The 16,731-nt window shown below is 45.2% G+C and overlaps 1 protein-coding gene across 1 annotated transcript in view; it reads left to right on the forward strand.

Moving 5' to 3' along the window:
- Positions 1-16,731, forward strand: part of PATJ (PATJ crumbs cell polarity complex component) — a 266,651-nt gene that overhangs the window by 25,431 nt on the left and 224,489 nt on the right. The window contains exons 7-9 of the mRNA XM_089689690.1: positions 2,068-2,289; positions 3,372-3,471; positions 10,889-10,977. Of these exons, the coding sequence (XP_089545816.1) occupies positions 2,068-2,289; positions 3,372-3,471; positions 10,889-10,977 (411 nt within the window). The remainder of the gene's footprint in view (positions 1-2,067; positions 2,290-3,371; positions 3,472-10,888; positions 10,978-16,731) is intronic.

Genomic DNA, 16,731 nt, shown 5'->3' on the forward strand with positions numbered 1-16,731 from the left:
TTTCTAGTGAATGGACAGACTATGCTCAATGAGGTCACCAGTGACATCACTGGGAATGCAGCCTATCCATTCACTAGAGACCAGTGACATCACAAATTCAGCCTATCCATTCACTAGCGATCAATGACCTCACTGGGAATGCAGCCTATCCATTCACTAGGGACAGTGATATCACTGAAAATACAGCCTATTAATTCACTAGAGACCAGTGACATCACTGAGAATGCAGCCTATTAATTTACTGGAGACCAGTGACATCACAAATTCAGCCTATCCATTCACTAGAGACAGTGACATCACTGAGACTGCAGCCTATCCATTCACTAGAGAACGGTGACATCACTGAGAATGCAGGCAATCCATTCACTAGAGACAGTGACATCACTGGGAATGCAGCCTATCCATTCACTAGAGACAGTGACATCACTGAGAATGCAGCCTATCCATTCACTAGAGACAGTGACATCACTGAGAATGCAGCCTATCCATTCACTAGAGACCGGTGACATCACTGAGAATGCAGTCTATCCATTCACTAGAGACCGGTGACATCACTGAGAATGCAGCCTATCCATTCACTAGAGACCGGTGACATCACTGAGAATGCAGCCTATCCATTCACTAGAGACCGGTGACATCACTGAGAATGCAGCCTATCCATTCACTAGAGACCGGTGACATCACTGAGAATGCAGCCTATCCATTCACTAGAGAGCGGTGACATCACTGAGAACGCAGCCTATCCATTCACTAGAGACCGGTGACATCACTGAGAATGCAGCCTATCCATTCACTAGAGACCGGTGACATCACTGAGAATGCAGCCTATCCATTCACTAGAGACCGGTGACATCTCTGAAAGTGAAGCATATATCTTAATTAGATGTGAGTAACATCCCTGACAATTTATTATAGACCGGAAACCTCACTTAGAATGCAGCTCATCCATTCACTAGAGACCTATGACATGGCAAATGTTATAGCCTATCCATTCACTAGAAGACGTTGATATTGCTGGGACTTCAGCCTATTCCCTACAGACTGGTAACAATTTTGAGATTGCAGCTTATCTTTTCACTAGAGATCTATAATACAGCTGATAATGCAGATGTTTTATAAGAAAATGTTATGTAGCAACCAGCAAGTTCTAAGGTTGAGATGTATAACTTCTGGCTACTAAGGCCCCATACACACAATGGAACTATTGGACGACTGATCGTCCGTTTTTTTTTTTTTTTTGCATGCTAGTCTCCTATCAAAAGTGAAGAAGTTACTAAAGTTATGAAAATTCTTGTACCATGGAATAAACATTCCAATGTGATGTATTTGTGTTGTATTTTCAGGCGAAAACTGTACTGATTAAACGAAAATTGTACAATTTGGGATTGTACAAGAAATTTTTGTGCTTGTCCCTTCAAATAATTTCGGATGAAAGTTGTGCACTAACAATCAGATTATCGTACGATCACTTCGAAAGTGGTATTTTTCGTACGATTCTGACCGCGTGTACTAGGCTTAAGTGTTACTGCAGAATATTTTTGCCTTTTATGAAATCACACTAGTGTTTTTTTTTTTTTTTTTCTTTCTTTTCTGTTTTCTTTCTCTTTTTCTTTCTCTTCTTTCTCTTTCTTCTTTCTTTTTTTTCGTGTTCTCTTTTTCTTTCTCTCTCTCTTTTTCTTTCTCTCTCTCTTTTTCTTTCTCTCTCTCTTTTTCTCTCTCTCTCTCTTTCTCTCTCTCTCTCTCTCTCTCTCTCTCTCTCTCTCTCTCTTTCTCTCTCTCTCTCTTTCTCTCTCTCTTTCTCTCTCTCTCTCTTTCTCTCTCTCTCTCTTTCTCTCTCTCTCTCTTTCTCTCTCTCTCTCTCTCTCTCTTTCTCTCTTTCTCTCTTTCTCTCTCTCTTTCTTTCTCTCTCTCTCTCTCTCTTTCCCTCTCCCCTCTCTCTCTTTCCCTCTCCCCTCTCTCTCTCTTTCCCTCTCCCCTCTCTCTCTTCCCCTCTCCTTTTTTTTTTCTCTCTCTTCGTAGCATTCATCTAGCCTATATGTAACCTTGTTCTGGATGTTCAATTTGTAGGATGGAAGATTAAAGACTGGAGATCACATCTTAAAAATTGGAGACACCAATGTCCAAGGAATGGCCAGTGATCAGGTCGCCCAGGTGCTGAGGAATTGTGGGAATTCTGTCCAGATGGTCGTGGCTCGGGATCCTGTGGGAAAAACTCCCGTCAGACCTCCAGCTCCTGCCACATTGCCGGTTGGGTCAGTGCCTCCTTCGGAGTTGAAGAATATCCACGCTGTGAGTACCAGAACCTTCCATCTAGAATTCTGAGGCCCGTTCTTTATATGTGGTCGTTAATCACAGCAGCAGACCTCTTTTTTGAAGTACAAAAAACATTTCTCAGCACTTACAAAAGGTAAAAGAAATCATCTCTTGCTGCAATACTCACAGCTATGTGGTCCAGCAATGCTCGTCTTTCTGGATGAGTAAAACCAGCATTGTTCAACCCACTTCCAATGTGTCCAGGCTGTCATGGACCCATCGCCATGCTGATCTGGGCTCACTACTGTACAGATCAACCCTTAGTTTTGGATAGGGTGGTTAGGTGCTGGAACCCCTGTCCGGTTTTTATTATGGTCTGCGTTCTCGCTGGGTAGACTCACATTCTCATTCATCCCCCCCCCCCCCTCCCCCTTTGCCCTGGTGTAAGATTTTTGAGTGCTTACCAGAACAGGATGTGTTAATACATTTTTCAATAAGTACACCTATTCTGGTGACAATTGTCCAAGAGGGCGTTCCCAGGAAGTGAAGGGAAATCTCCACAGCGGGAGATGTCCGCAAAGCTGATGTTAGAAACCATGGGACCCCATACTGCCATCCTGACAGGACCCCCATTCCCCCCAAAAATACAGTTTTTATACTAGGCGTCAGTTATGAATAGACACCGCTAGTGATCGGTATGTAATGGAACCGACCCAGACTGCGCTTGAGTACTTCCTTTTAGAATACCGCTTCCCTGTCCGAACACCGACAACAGACACCACAGCCCCCCATACAAGACTAGACGACACCAGTCTTGCAGTAAACCAGGAGGTAGACTACTTTATTTGAACACAGATATAAGATATATACACTTCGATATATACACACCGCAGAGGTGATCAAATACCGCCAAAAGAAAGCTCTATTTGTGTGGGGAAAAAAAAACAAATTTTGTTTGGGTACAGCATTTTACGACTGCGCAATTACCAGTTGAAATAGCACAGTGCCAAACAGAAAAAAATGGCCTGGTCAGGAAGGGGGGGGTAAATCCTCTGGAGGACAAGTGGTTAATCTTGCATTTTTACATCGCCTGTAACTGACTTGCTGTTATATTTTAGGATCATCCAGATAGCAGTCTGTACGATGTCGCACTGACCAAGAAGGAAGGCCAGAGTCTTGGAATTACCATTGTCGGATACTCCGGTTCAAACAGTGGAGGTAAGCAGTTAATAATGAAAATAACAAATCGATCTTTCTTTATGATGCCCTAAGCCTAAATTATGAGCTGGTTTACAGAGAATTAAAAAAAAAAAAACACTGGAAATACAAGTAAGAGCTGGATGAAACTACATTCTGGAATTAAAAGAACTGTAACAGTGAGCGTTCTTTACAAAAGAGTTTAAAAAAATATTGAGACTCTAGGAACTCCTTTTTCCCCTGGCGCTGGTTACTTGTTTGGGAGCCACAACCTTGGTCATGTAAGTAACATGGATTTACTCCCTAGCAGTATTTCTGTGCTCAAAGCGGTACATTTTTTTTTGCATTGAAATTTGTTGGTTTTTTATTGTAGGCCTGTAATTCTTAGGAATAACTCACTGAAATCTGTCTTTACGAGAGTCTAGAAAACATCCCGGGTATGATAAAATTTGAAACCTGAAATCATAAATTATAATATAATAATCATAAAAAATCTAATAATAAATTTAATTCAATAATGTAATCAAACCAAAAACACTGAAATTTGAAATATAGCGCCAAGTTCGCACATCGCTGGGCTCAGTCGCAAAATCGTTTTCAGTGTCTGATGACGAATTTCCCCCACGAATCATTATCACTCAATTCTCCAAATGGTTCTAATTTACTATCGCTGTTCTCTAGCCGGTCTAAAACCGCTTTTGACCTAAAGGGACGCTTTTTGGATGCCATGGACGTTTCTCAGTTTCCAGGCAGAAAGAACAGTAAAAATGCAGGCAGGGCGCTGGACAAAGCACTCGGGACAAAATGTATGTGAAATGGTTTGATACAGGAATGCAATGCTATCAGATTTTAGTGAGTGTCACATTTTTAAATTTTTGAATTCCCCGCCGGTTCCGTCCCCCGTACGTCCTGACGCTTGTGGGGAACGGAACCCGGAAGACAGATGCTGGCATTGGCCGGAGGACATGGCTGGGGACGCTGCAGGGGGGACATCGTGGGAGCGCAGGACAAGGTAAGTGCTGGAGGGATCCCTGAGCAACACTGCAGGGTAATCCCGAGTGTAGCTCGGGGTTACCGCTTCTGGTACTGAAAGTTAACCCTGAGCTACACTCAGGAATACCGCTAGGGGGGTTAAAGCTTTACCTGCACAATGATCCTTCATTCCGGCAGAGATCTTATGGCCAGCGCTTTAGTATTTGTAACATGACCAGGGGATGAGGAATTTCCAGAATTATAGAATAAAGAGATTTTTTGTTCTTTTTGTTAAAATTGAACTCCAGGGAAGTTCTAAATATAAATTGAAAATCTATAAATGTAAATCGTTTTACCTGTCATGAGTGTTTGTCCTGTGTGTCTGTATTCTCTTTCACAAACCTTTCCTACACTGTATAATCAGACCGGTGACACCTCTATTTCTTGGTTCAGCTTCCGGTGTCGCCTTTCTGCCTCTAAACTGCTTGGAGGAGAATGAGCATTGTTGTTTCTGTCCAGTGTGCATTGTCCAGAGGTGTCCTACACCGTACACAACTGTGTCACAGACAGCTCAGTCCTGCAGGTTACACAGGGAGATCGCCCTAGCGGAATTCTGTACAACTGTCAATGTAACAGCCACACTCTCTGCGCCAGGAGCTATGGAGGTCATCTATTAAAACTGGAGGGTGCAACTCTGCATAGAAACCAATCAGCTTCCAGGTTTTATGGTCAAAGCTTGAAGGTTTCAGAAAGCATCCTCCCAGTTTTACCTGTTTCTAACCTTCCTTTTTATGCATAGTAGTTGTCTGGCTTTGTCAGCAAGGGCCCATTCACACTAGTGTGATAACACACATGATCTGCATTGGTGCGCTTTGTTGCCATTCATTGTGAATAGCACCCTTACAAAGCATAAAGTGTTACTAAACTCAGGACCCGGCATTCACTGTATCTGGTCTCCCCGGACCCTGCATTCACTGTATCCGGTCTCCCCGGACCCTGCATTCACTGTATCCGGTCTCCCCGGACCCTGCATTCACTGTATCTGGTCTCCCCGGATCCTGCATTCACTGTATCTGGTCTCCCCGGACCCTGCATTCGCTGCGTATCCGGTCTCCCCGGACCCTGCATTCGCTGCGTATCCGGTCTCCCCGGACCCTGCATTCGCTGCGTATCCGGTCTCCCCGGACCCTGCATTCGCTGCGTATCCGGTCTCCCCGGACCCTGCATTCGCTGCGTATCCGGTCTCCCCGGACCCTGCATTCGCTGCGTATCCGGTCTCCCCGGACCCTGCATTCGCTGCGTATCCGGTCTCCCCGGACCCTGCATTCGCTGCGTATCCGGTCTCCCCGGACCCTGCATTCGCTGCGTATCCGGTCTCCCCGGACCCTGCATTCGCTGCGTATCCGGTCTCCCCGGACCCTGCATTCGCTGCGTATCCGGTCTCCCCGGACCCTGCATTCGCTGCGTATCCGGTCTCCCCGGACCCTGCATTCGCTGCGTATCCGGTCTCCCCGGACCCTGCATTCGCTGCGTATCCGGTCTCCCCGGACCCTGCATTCGCTGCGTATCCGGTCTCCCCGGACCCTGCATTCGCTGCGTATCCGGTCTCCCCGGACCCTGCATTCGCTGCGTATCCGGTCTCCCCGGACCCTGCATTCGCTGCGTATCCGGTCTCCCCGGACCCTGCATTCGCTGCGTATCCGGTCTCCCCGGACCCTGCATTCGCTGCGTATCCGGTCTCCCCGGACCCTGCATTCGCTGCGTATCCGGTCTCCCCGGACCCTGCATTCGCTGCGTATCCGGTCTCCCCGGACCCTGCATTCGCTGCGTATCCGGTCTCCCCGGACCCTGCATTCGCTGCGTATCCGGTCTCCCCGGACCCTGCATTCGCTGCGTATCCGGTCTCCCCGGACCCTGCATTCGCTGCGTATCCGGTCTCCCCGGACCCTGCATTCGCTGCGTATCCGGTCTCCCCGGACCCTGCATTCGCTGCGTATCCGGTCTCCCCGGACCCTGCATTCGCTGCGTATCCGGTCTCCCCGGACCCTGCATTCGCTGCGTATCCGGTCTCCCCGGACCCTGCATTCGCTGCGTATCCGGTCTCCCCGGACCCTGCATTCGCTGCGTATCCGGTCTCCCCGGACCCTGCATTCGCTGCGTATCCGGTCTCCCCGGACCCTGCATTCGCTGCGTATCCGGTCTCCCCGGACCCTGCATTCGCTGCGTATCCGGTCTCCCCGGACCCTGCATTCGCTGCGTATCCGGTCTCCCCGGACCCTGCATTCGCTGCGTATCCGGTCTCCCCGGACCCTGCATTCGCTGCGTATCCGGTCTCCCCGGACCCTGCATTCGCTGCGTATCCGGTCTCCCCGGACCCTGCATTCGCTGCGTATCCGGTCTCCCCGGACCCTGCATTCGCTGCGTATCCGGTCTCCCCGGACCCTGCATTCGCTGCGTATCCGGTCTCCCCGGACCCTGCATTCGCTGCGTATCCGGTCTCCCCGGACCCTGCATTCGCTGCGTATCCGGTCTCCCCGGACCCTGCATTCGCTGCGTATCCGGTCTCCCCGGACCCTGCATTCGCTGCGTATCCGGTCTCCCCGGACCCTGCATTCGCTGCGTATCCGGTCTCCCCGGACCCTGCATTCGCTGCGTATCCGGTCTCCCCGGACCCTGCATTCGCTGCGTATCCGGTCTCCCCGGACCCTGCATTCGCTGCGTATCCGGTCTCCCCGGACCCTGCATTCGCTGCGTATCCGGTCTCCCCGGACCCTGCATTCGCTGCGTATCCGGTCTCCCCGGACCCTGCATTCGCTGCGTATCCGGTCTCCCCGGACCCTGCATTCGCTGCGTATCCGGTCTCCCCGGACCCTGCATTCGCTGCGTATCCGGTCTCCCCGGACCCTGCATTCGCTGCGTATCCGGTCTCCCCGGACCCTGCATTCGCTGCGTATCCGGTCTCCCCGGACCCTGCATTCGCTGCGTATCCGGTCTCCCCGGACCCTGCATTCGCTGCGTATCCGGTCTCCCCGGACCCTGCATTCGCTGCGTATCCGGTCTCCCCGGACCCTGCATTCGCTGCGTATCCGGTCTCCCCGGACCCTGCATTCGCTGCGTATCCGGTCTCCCCGGACCCTGCATTCATTTCAGTAAATATAAACTACTAAATACCTTTTCTCATCTGCAGTATATAGCAGTCTTCTGACTTTTTCTACTGGTGTCCAGCTGAGCACTAGTTAATCTTGTAGGAGGAGCTTTCATTCAACTCTGACTCTCCTATGAGGCTGCATAACCCCTGAACCCCTGTCCAGACAGCGCTGATTGGCCCTGTGCTGATCACATGCACCCTCCAAAAGAAAAAAAAAAAAAAAACTCTGCACATGCCCAGTTTAGTGTATAATGCTGGGGAGTGGTTTCTAGAGCTCTGTACTATCAGCAGTTGGACTGGGGACAGTAGAAGGAGGATCAGAGAAGACCGGATCAAACAGCCTTTTTACACAATGTGGCTGATTAACCCCTTAGGTTCCAGAGTTAGTAGAACAAGCATGCTTTACTACATATACAGACTGAATTTACTGTTGTGGGCTTAGTAAAACTTTAAACAAGCTAAAGTTAGAAGCTGATTGACTCCCATGTACAGCTGCACCAGATTCTGAGCGCTCCAGTTTTAGTAAATCTCCCTCTTTGTGCACAACGCCTGGCTGTCGCAGAATTCTGATAACACAGGGAGAGCCTTGTTCTCCCTCTATAATTTGCAGGACTCTATCAGCTTGGTTCTACATTTATTTATGTTGTAACTTCAGTTTAATGAATTGTGTAAATAAAAGTGAAGCCTAATTCATTTTTAACGCCTTCATTCCAGTCTTCCGTTTTTTGTTTTTTTTTTTGTTTGTTTGTTTTTTGTATTGCAGATTTCTTTCATTTTTGTGAGTAAGCATTTTTAAACTTTGCATTTGTTTGTGTTTATGTAGCACCAATTAAAAAAAAAAAAAAGTTTGTACCTGAACCCTAATATTTGTGCTTTTTTATATTTTAAATATACTATCTTATTTATTTTATAACCGGTACAGATCACGGAATAAATATTGTTCTAGCCCTAATTAGTTTTATCCAGAACATTTGTAGTAAACATTTAATTGGCCCTTTTTAAAGTATAACTAAAGGCAAAACTTTTTTTGTAGTTTTTGATTGAGTGGAGAGGGATTAGAACCCTGGTCAGTTTTTATTGCCGTCTGTGCCCCTGTTTAAGGAGATTCACCCTCTCTGTTTGTCCTGTTTACTGTTATCATTGCACATAAAAATAAATACCAAATTTTGGCTTGACCCCAACAAAGTAATAGAGGGGAAATCTTCCAATGGGGACACCCACCCAAGGAATTCTCTTAAAGCGGAGTTCCACTCATGCTGTTAAATAAGTCAGCAGCTACAAAAACTGCAGCTGCTGACTTTTAAAAAAAACAGCCATTTACCTGTCCCTCGGTCCCGCGGTGTGTCCCCCGCAGCTCATTTTACTGGCCGGCTTCTCTCCCTGGGCTCCGGCATCTTCAGTGTGGGACAGCTTGCGGCTTCACAGCCAGTTGCCCACTGCGCATGTGCGAAAAGTGCTGCGCCTCCTGAATGGTCCTGTAGTCTTCTGGGACCTGTCATGTGTCCCAAAAGACTACAGGGAGGGAGGACACCTTCCACTTCCGAGCGCCTAGGTGATCGGAGTGGGTACCTGTCAAATTTGAGTACCTGACCCCACCCCGCCCCCCAAATGTGCCAATCCTTAATGGGGAGCGGGGGACCGGTCTTTAAAGCAGAACTTCCCCTTTTGGGTGGAGCTCCGCTTTAAGGAGATTCACCCTCCTCTTTGTCCTGTTTACTGTTATCAGTGAACATAAAAGAAAATCCCAAATTTTGGGTTGACCCCAACAAAGTAATAGAGGGGAAATCTTCCAATGGGGACACCCACCCAAGGAATTCTCTTAATGTGCAAGGATTTCCTCTCACTTCCTGTTTTGGCTGTGGGACAGGAAGTGAAGTCTCCCTCCCCAATGGGACACAGATGATGCAAAAGAAAAAAAATCTGACAGGTTATTGCCCTTCCTTACTCTATCCACTATCCATGGGGGGGGATGTTTTGCCTATAGTTCCACTTTAATTTTTATTGTATTGCCATCTCCATTCCTTCTTGACCTTGTCCCCATATTGCAATATCCTTTGAAATACCTTTTTGTGCCTGACTGTGTGTGTAAAAAAAAAAAAAAAAAAAAAAAAAAAAAAAATGTATATTACCTGTTGATGTCCATGGGGTGGGAAGTTTGGCTTAGCGCAGCTATGCATTACTGAGACCTACTTGGCCAACTGAAATGAGAGAGTGAGAAATAAAGTTTGCATGATGTTTACGAACACAACTCCAGATAAAACGAAGTTACAAGGGCTATGTGTAGAATTTTTCTGTTTATTAACATTGTACTCTCTGTCTGCATTCAGTATCTTCAGATTGCAGGATCTGAGCAGGTATGCGGGTTTCCCTTCTCCTGACAATTCCTGAATGAGTCAATTCAATGCATGGCCCCTTTACCACACCTGTGTGTCACACTTGTCATTGCATGTTGATACAGAAGTGCCTTCTCATTGAGTTTTACCATCGCTCTTCATTCCAGCATGGTGGAAGAATCCTTCACGCAACGTACTTCTACACTAATCTCCAACATAGAATATGTTAAAGAGCACCTGTCACATAGACACAGAGAGAGACCTCCTATATTTTATTTGTTTATTTTTTTTTATGGTCTCAAGTCTTGGTCACATTTTATAGTTTAAGAATATTCCACGTAAACATACAACTAAGTGAATGATCTCTCGTGCAACTACATTATGGACTGCCTACGTTGCTCGTGTTACTTGCCTTTCCTGGTGACGTTTCCATTCATTTCCTTTTCCCATATGGATCTCTGAGTGATATTATCCAATTGAGATGAAAACTAGCCAGTGAAGCCATTGGAAGTGGACAGTCACAACCAGGGGTGTCCCTAGGGTTGGTGTCACCCGGTGCGGTAACACTTGGTGACGCCCCCTCCGACGATCCCCGCAGAATGGATCGGATCTGCGGATTGAGCATAATGGATCGGGCTCCGATCCATTATGCTCCCCAATCCGCAGATCCCATCCATCCTGCGGGGATCGGCGGCTTTTTTTACAACTTACCTTTTCGTGGAGCTGGTTTGGTGTCACCCCGTATAGGTTGCATGCCGACGATCCCTGCAGGATGGTTCGGATCTGCGGATTGAGCATAATGGATCAGAGTCTGATCCATTATGCTCCACAATCCGCAGATCCGATCTATTATATACCCCAAAAATCTTTGGTGTCAAATACATATCCTCATTTTACACTCGCAATTTATTATTATTGTCTGTCATTTTGTTAAATAATTGTTAGTGGACTGTAATGCTCATTTATATCCTATCTTCTTTTTCAGGATCTTCTGGTATTTTTGTGAAGGGGATCATACCGGGCAGTGCTGCGGACCAGAGTGGATTCATTAAAGTTAATGACAGAATTGTTGCTGTAAGTAGGCTGGGTGAAGATCAGCTGTGTTTTACTTATGTGATTATGAATAAAGGACATCTGGCAACCTGGAGCTCATGTTCAGACATCGATCCGATCCTATTCTATCCTTTTGTATGATGTGTTTAGAGAGCTGAGCAAGCTTAAAGCCAAATGAAGCCACGGAGAGGTACAGTCAGACGTTCTAACAACTTCTTCTTTTTTCTTTTTGTTTCTTTTTTCCTTTTTCCTTTTTTCTCTTTTTTCTTCTTTTTTCTTCTTTTTTCTCCTTTTTTCTTTTTTCTCCTTTTTTCTCTTTTTCCTTTTTTCTCTTTTTCCTTTTTTCTCTTTTTCCTTTTTTCTCTTTTTCCTTTTTTCTCTTTTTCCTTTTTTCTCTTTTTCCTTTTTTCTCTTTTTCCTTTTTTCTCTTTTTCCTTTTTTCTCTTTTTCCTTTTTTCTCTTTTTCCTTTTTTTCTCTTTTTCCTTTTTTCTCTTTTTCCTTTTTTTCTCTTTTTCCTTTTTTCTCTTTTTCCTTTTTTTCTCTTTTTCCTTTTTTCTCTTTTTCCTTTTTTCTCTTTTTCCTTTTTTCTCTTTTTCCTTTTTTCTCTTTTTCCTTTTTTCTCTTTTTCCTTTTTTCTCTTTTTCCTTTTTTCTCTTTTTCTTTTTTTCTTTTTTTCTTTTCTTTTTTTCTCTTTTTTCTCCTTTTTTTTCTCTTTTTTTTTTTTTCCGTTTTGTTTCCTCCTTACCCCCATTTCGTTGCAGCTGTGCAGGGTGTCCAAATATGACTGGACAGTTCAGTAGACGCTAGAGTTAGGCTGGCCTCAAGCAAATTCCAACTGGTTTCTGATGAAGCTGCTGAAATAGAAATGCACTAATCCACCTGACATTTTCGATCTTTAAATTGAAGGAGCTGCGCAGAAAATTGTCATCCGAACATCAGTTGCATCCAGTCATCTGTAGCCACTGCTTGTGTATTTTTGACATCTGCTGGTGCTGGCTGTCTGATTAAAATAGCTGGCAGTGGGAGATTCTTCCATCCGCACTGTTTTTCAGCAGTCAATAGATTTCTCTCGTTCAGCCCCATGGGGCTGAATATGAGAAATTTAAAGGTGTGTATGGCCCGCTTTAGGGCTCATGTACACTGCAGCTGATAAACTCACGTTTAGGAGCTGTTCAGCGTTTTTTTTTTCTTCAGCCTCTGAACTCTCCCTAATTTTTTCCTATGTGTCCATGTACACATCTTCGTTTACAGGCAGTTGAGTGTACAGTTGTTTTTTGAACTCAGAAACCTGGTGTTCAGGAGTAGTTTTTATAAGCGCTTGCGTTTTTGAAATTTATTTTTTTTTTTTTTTAACTCATCCATTTCCAGATGCTGTCCAGAGCCTTTTTTCATCATGAAAAATGCATGCAAAGCATTTTCCCGGTACTCAAATGGACTTGGTACACCATACTTTGAGGTTTCGCATGAAAGAAGACAAGTTAGACACTGCTGCAATAATTTCTGCACAGAAATGAGCTGAAACACATCCAAACACCACAAAAAAAAAAAAAGACTGCTAATCTCAACACATACTGCTATCTGCTTCTGCTCTCTCTATTTCTCTAAAAATTTCTGAAATAGTAAATGTTTTACTGTTTTGCAGTACATTCTGAGCATTTTGGAAGGTCTCCTGAGGTTATCTTTAAAAAAACGTGCATGAACATAAACGTGGTATGCAAACGCGGCTAAACAGCCGTTTTTTAACCTACGTTTTCCAGCAGTCAGTTTCTATCTTTCAGAAGTGTCCCGTGTACATGGGGCCTTAGACCCAGAACACTCGGTAATGTAAGAGCTGTTTGGACTTGTCCCCTCCCCTCCTCTGCTGTTTGAGGCCACTTGCTCTGAGGGGTTTGTCTGTCACTCAGCACTTCCAGCATAGAGCAATGCAGTACGAGGGCAGAAAGCAGCATCTTTACTTTGACCAAACAGGTATTTTAATGCATTCATTTATAAAAAAAATTGTCACAGATTGGTATACCGGGTTTCATTTGGGCTTTAAAGAATAAGTTCATCTAACATGTTACATCTGTATTCAGGGTTTAACATGTTAGTGCTGCAGCTGCCCCCACGCCCCTCCCACTTCCCCGATCCCTGCTGTCACAATTCAGAAAAGATACGGCCAAGCAGTGCTCCGCCCACCCAGCTGTGTCATTCATTCACAGAATTCTTCAGCTGTCAGCTTGTAGTTCTCAGTGAATTACCACAGCGCTCTTGATCTGGTGCGGGTGTCAGTGTTCAATTAATTACTCCCCGAAACAGATCGCAAAATGTGATGCAATTGCCGGAAATCGCGTCGCATGGATGCGATTCAGGTGCGGGTAAAAAGCGGGTCCTGCACCTTTTGGTGCTGATGTGATTTGAGCCATACAAAATGTATGACTCGAATCGTACCGCACAGACATTGCATGTAATACGTACAGGGATGCAGTGCGTTTCCTGTGTGAATTACATGCGGTGTCCAGCACTGCATTGGTGTGAACCTGGGCTTAAAGCGGAGTTCCACTTGCTGTCAACAAATAAGTCAGCAGCTGCAAAAACTGGAGTTGCTGACTTTTTAAAAAAAAAAAAAAAAACAGCCACTTACCTGTCCCTCGGTCCCACGGTCTGTCCCCCACAGCTCGTTTCACCGGCCGTCCTGTATTCCAGGAGGCCGGCATCTTCAGTGTGGACACCCGGGTGTGACAGCTTGCGGCTTCACAGCCAGATACCCACTGTGCATGCGCGAGTAGCGCAGGGCTCCATGAATGGTCCTGTAGTCTTCTGGGACCTGTCGCATGTCCCAAAAGACTACAGGGAGGGAGGACACCTTCCGATCGCCTAGGCGATCAAACCGGAAGTTGGAGCGGGTACCTGTCAAATTCGGGTGCCCCCCAAAGGTGCCAATCCTTAATGGAGAGCAGTCCTTAAAGCGGAATGTCCCCTTTTGGCTGGAGCTCCACTTTAAAGTCCAACACCAGCGCCATGGCAGAAGATGGCCAGTGTTCCCCATGCGGCAGCAAATGGTCAATGTTCCCCATGCCACGTCAAATGGTCAATGTTCCCCATGCCACGTCAAATGGTCAATGTTCCCCATGCCACGTCAAATGGTCAATGTTCCCCATGCCACGTCAAATGGTCAATGTTCCCCATGCCACGTCAAATGGTCAATGTTCCCCATGCCGCAGCACAACTTGTTTATGTTGAATGTCAGAAGGGGATCAGTTGGAAATGCTCTCTAGACCAGGCTTTCCAAAATGGTGTTGCCAAATACAGCCCCCTTACTGCTTGTTTTTGGTCCTCAGCTGGTTTAAGGCTTTACTTCCTTGCTTCTTTCTATGGAAGCCAGTAAGATCTGAGGAAACCTGAAAATGGGCTTGTAATGTTTAATAAATTAAAATCTTGCGTCAAGGAAATAATCAAAATAAATGCTGCTCTTCAAAAAATGACAAAACATAAAATAAGACTCATAAAGTGACACAGCGCAAATAATAAGAAATACAATTTTAATTTATACTATATAAGTTCAAGAAAAAGTCCCGAATTAAAGTCCAGTGTCCCAAAAAAGATGTGATCAAATGAAAAAAAAAAAAAATATATAAAACAACTTCATAAATTTTCCAGCGCGCTCACATCATTAGTGGTAAATCCTTTCCCCCGCACTCACCAGATAAAGTGGGTTCTCAAGCTGATATGGCTTTGAGAATCAAAAACAGGCTTAGAGGTGGAGTGTAGTTTCCTCAGATGTTTATCCCTTTATCGATTTTCTTACTGAATCTCCTTCTGAAAAGATTCCACATAGGGCAATATAAAAGAAAATGCCGATTTTTTTTTTTTTTTTTTTTTTTAGTATACTGTATGAGGGTCAAATTTTTTTTAACCACTTCCCGTCCAGCCCATGTGTATAAACAGCTGGACGGGAGCAGTGCAGGAGCGGGTGGCCGTTTATAAACGTCCTCCCTGCTTGTGCGCGCTGTGTGAGGTCCCGATCATGTCATCACTGATTGACCAATCAGTGATCACATGAAGAGTAGTAAGCAAGATGTCTCTTCTGACATCATTGCTTACTACATGTGAAATCTGTGAAACATCACAGAGATCACATGGTACAAGGCTATTCACAACATCCTTGTACCATGTGAAAAGCTGTGACTAATCACAGCTCACACAGTATTTCTCAATGGCTGCAAGAATGGAGCCAGAGAGGAGAAATGATTGCTTTTACAGCCTTTATGGGTGTAAAAGCAATCCGTGTAAAACAAATCGCCCCCCACAAGTAGTACAGTGTCACTATGGTGACACTGTACTGCTAGGGTGACAGTATGTTAAAAAAAACACATAAATAATAATAAAAAAAAATTAACCCAAATTAGTTCATAACCAAAAATATTTTTTTTTTTTTTTTTTTACATTTTTATAACTAAGATAATTGAATACATTTTGGCCAAGATTTATGAAGAAATTATTTGCAAAATTTTATAAGAAACACTTTTTTTTTTTTTCAAAATTTTTGGACTTTTTCATTTATATAGCAAAACAAATAAAAATCCCAGTGGTGAATAAATACCACCAAAATAAAGAAAAAAAATGCAAAATACATATGGCTACGGTGCTGCATGACCGCGCAATTGTTATTCAAAGTGCGATAGCGCTGAAAATTGGCCTGGACAGAAAGGGGGTAAAAGTGTCCAGACTTGAAGGGGTTAAAAGACCTTCATTGCACTCACCTTAGGTAGATTTATAACCAACTTCCATGGACTTAAATGCCTCTCAAACAATCGGTAATGATCCCTCCTTAACTTTCTCCAAGCTCTCACTCATGGATGGATGGATGGATAAGGGTGATTCGATGAATTTTGGACTTGTATATTATAATTTTAAAATTTTATTTCCTTTTATTTGCGCTGTGTCACTTTGAGTCTTGTAATGGTTAATGTTTGTAACCACAGGAATAAAGGCTCGGTCGTGAATGTGTCATAGGTAGAAATGTAAAAATTCTGATGCTCTAAATTTTAAAGTGTGTTTATGGTCAATATTTCAATTCGTATATTAGTTTTCAATATGTTTTACTTCCTGATCATACAGTACAGGAGACCGTATTCTTTAAATCATTATGGGTGTGTTATATGCAGCTACCTTCCCAGGTCATTAAATACTGACAAAAAGAGGTAGCAGGGACATCCCCCTGTATTACCCCGCCTACTCCTCGGTAGGGACATCCCCCTGTATTACCCCTCTTACTCCTCAGTAGGGACATCCCCCTGTATTACCCCCTCTTACTCCTCAGTAGGGACATCCCCCTGTATTACCCCCTCTTACTCCTCAGTAGGGACATCCCCCTGTATTACCCCTCCTACTCCTCGGTAGGGACATCCCCCTGTATTACCCCTCCTACTCCTCGGTAGGGACATCCCCCTGTATTACCCCTCCTACTCCTCGGTAGGGACATCCCCCTGTATTACCCCCTCTTACTCCTCGGTAGGGACATCCCCCTGTATTACCCCCTCTTACTCCTCAGTAGGGACATCCCCCTGTATTACCCCCTCTTACTCCTCAGTAGGGACATCCCCCTGTATTACCCCCTCCTACTCCTCAGTAGGGACATCCCCCTGTATTACCCCCTCCTACTCCTCAGTAGGGACATCCCCCTGTATTACCCCCTCCTACTCCTCAGTAGGGACATCCCCCTGTATTACCCCCTCCTACTCCTCAGTAGGGACATCCCCCTGTATTACCCCCTCCTACTCCTCAGTAGGGAC

The sequence above is a fragment of the Staurois parvus genome, unplaced genomic scaffold (genome assembly GCF_062004578.1).
Source record: "Staurois parvus isolate SC_StPar_1 unplaced genomic scaffold, SC_StPar_1.0 ptg000491l, whole genome shotgun sequence".
NCBI classification, from domain to species: Eukaryota; Metazoa; Chordata; class Amphibia; order Anura; family Ranidae; genus Staurois; species Staurois parvus.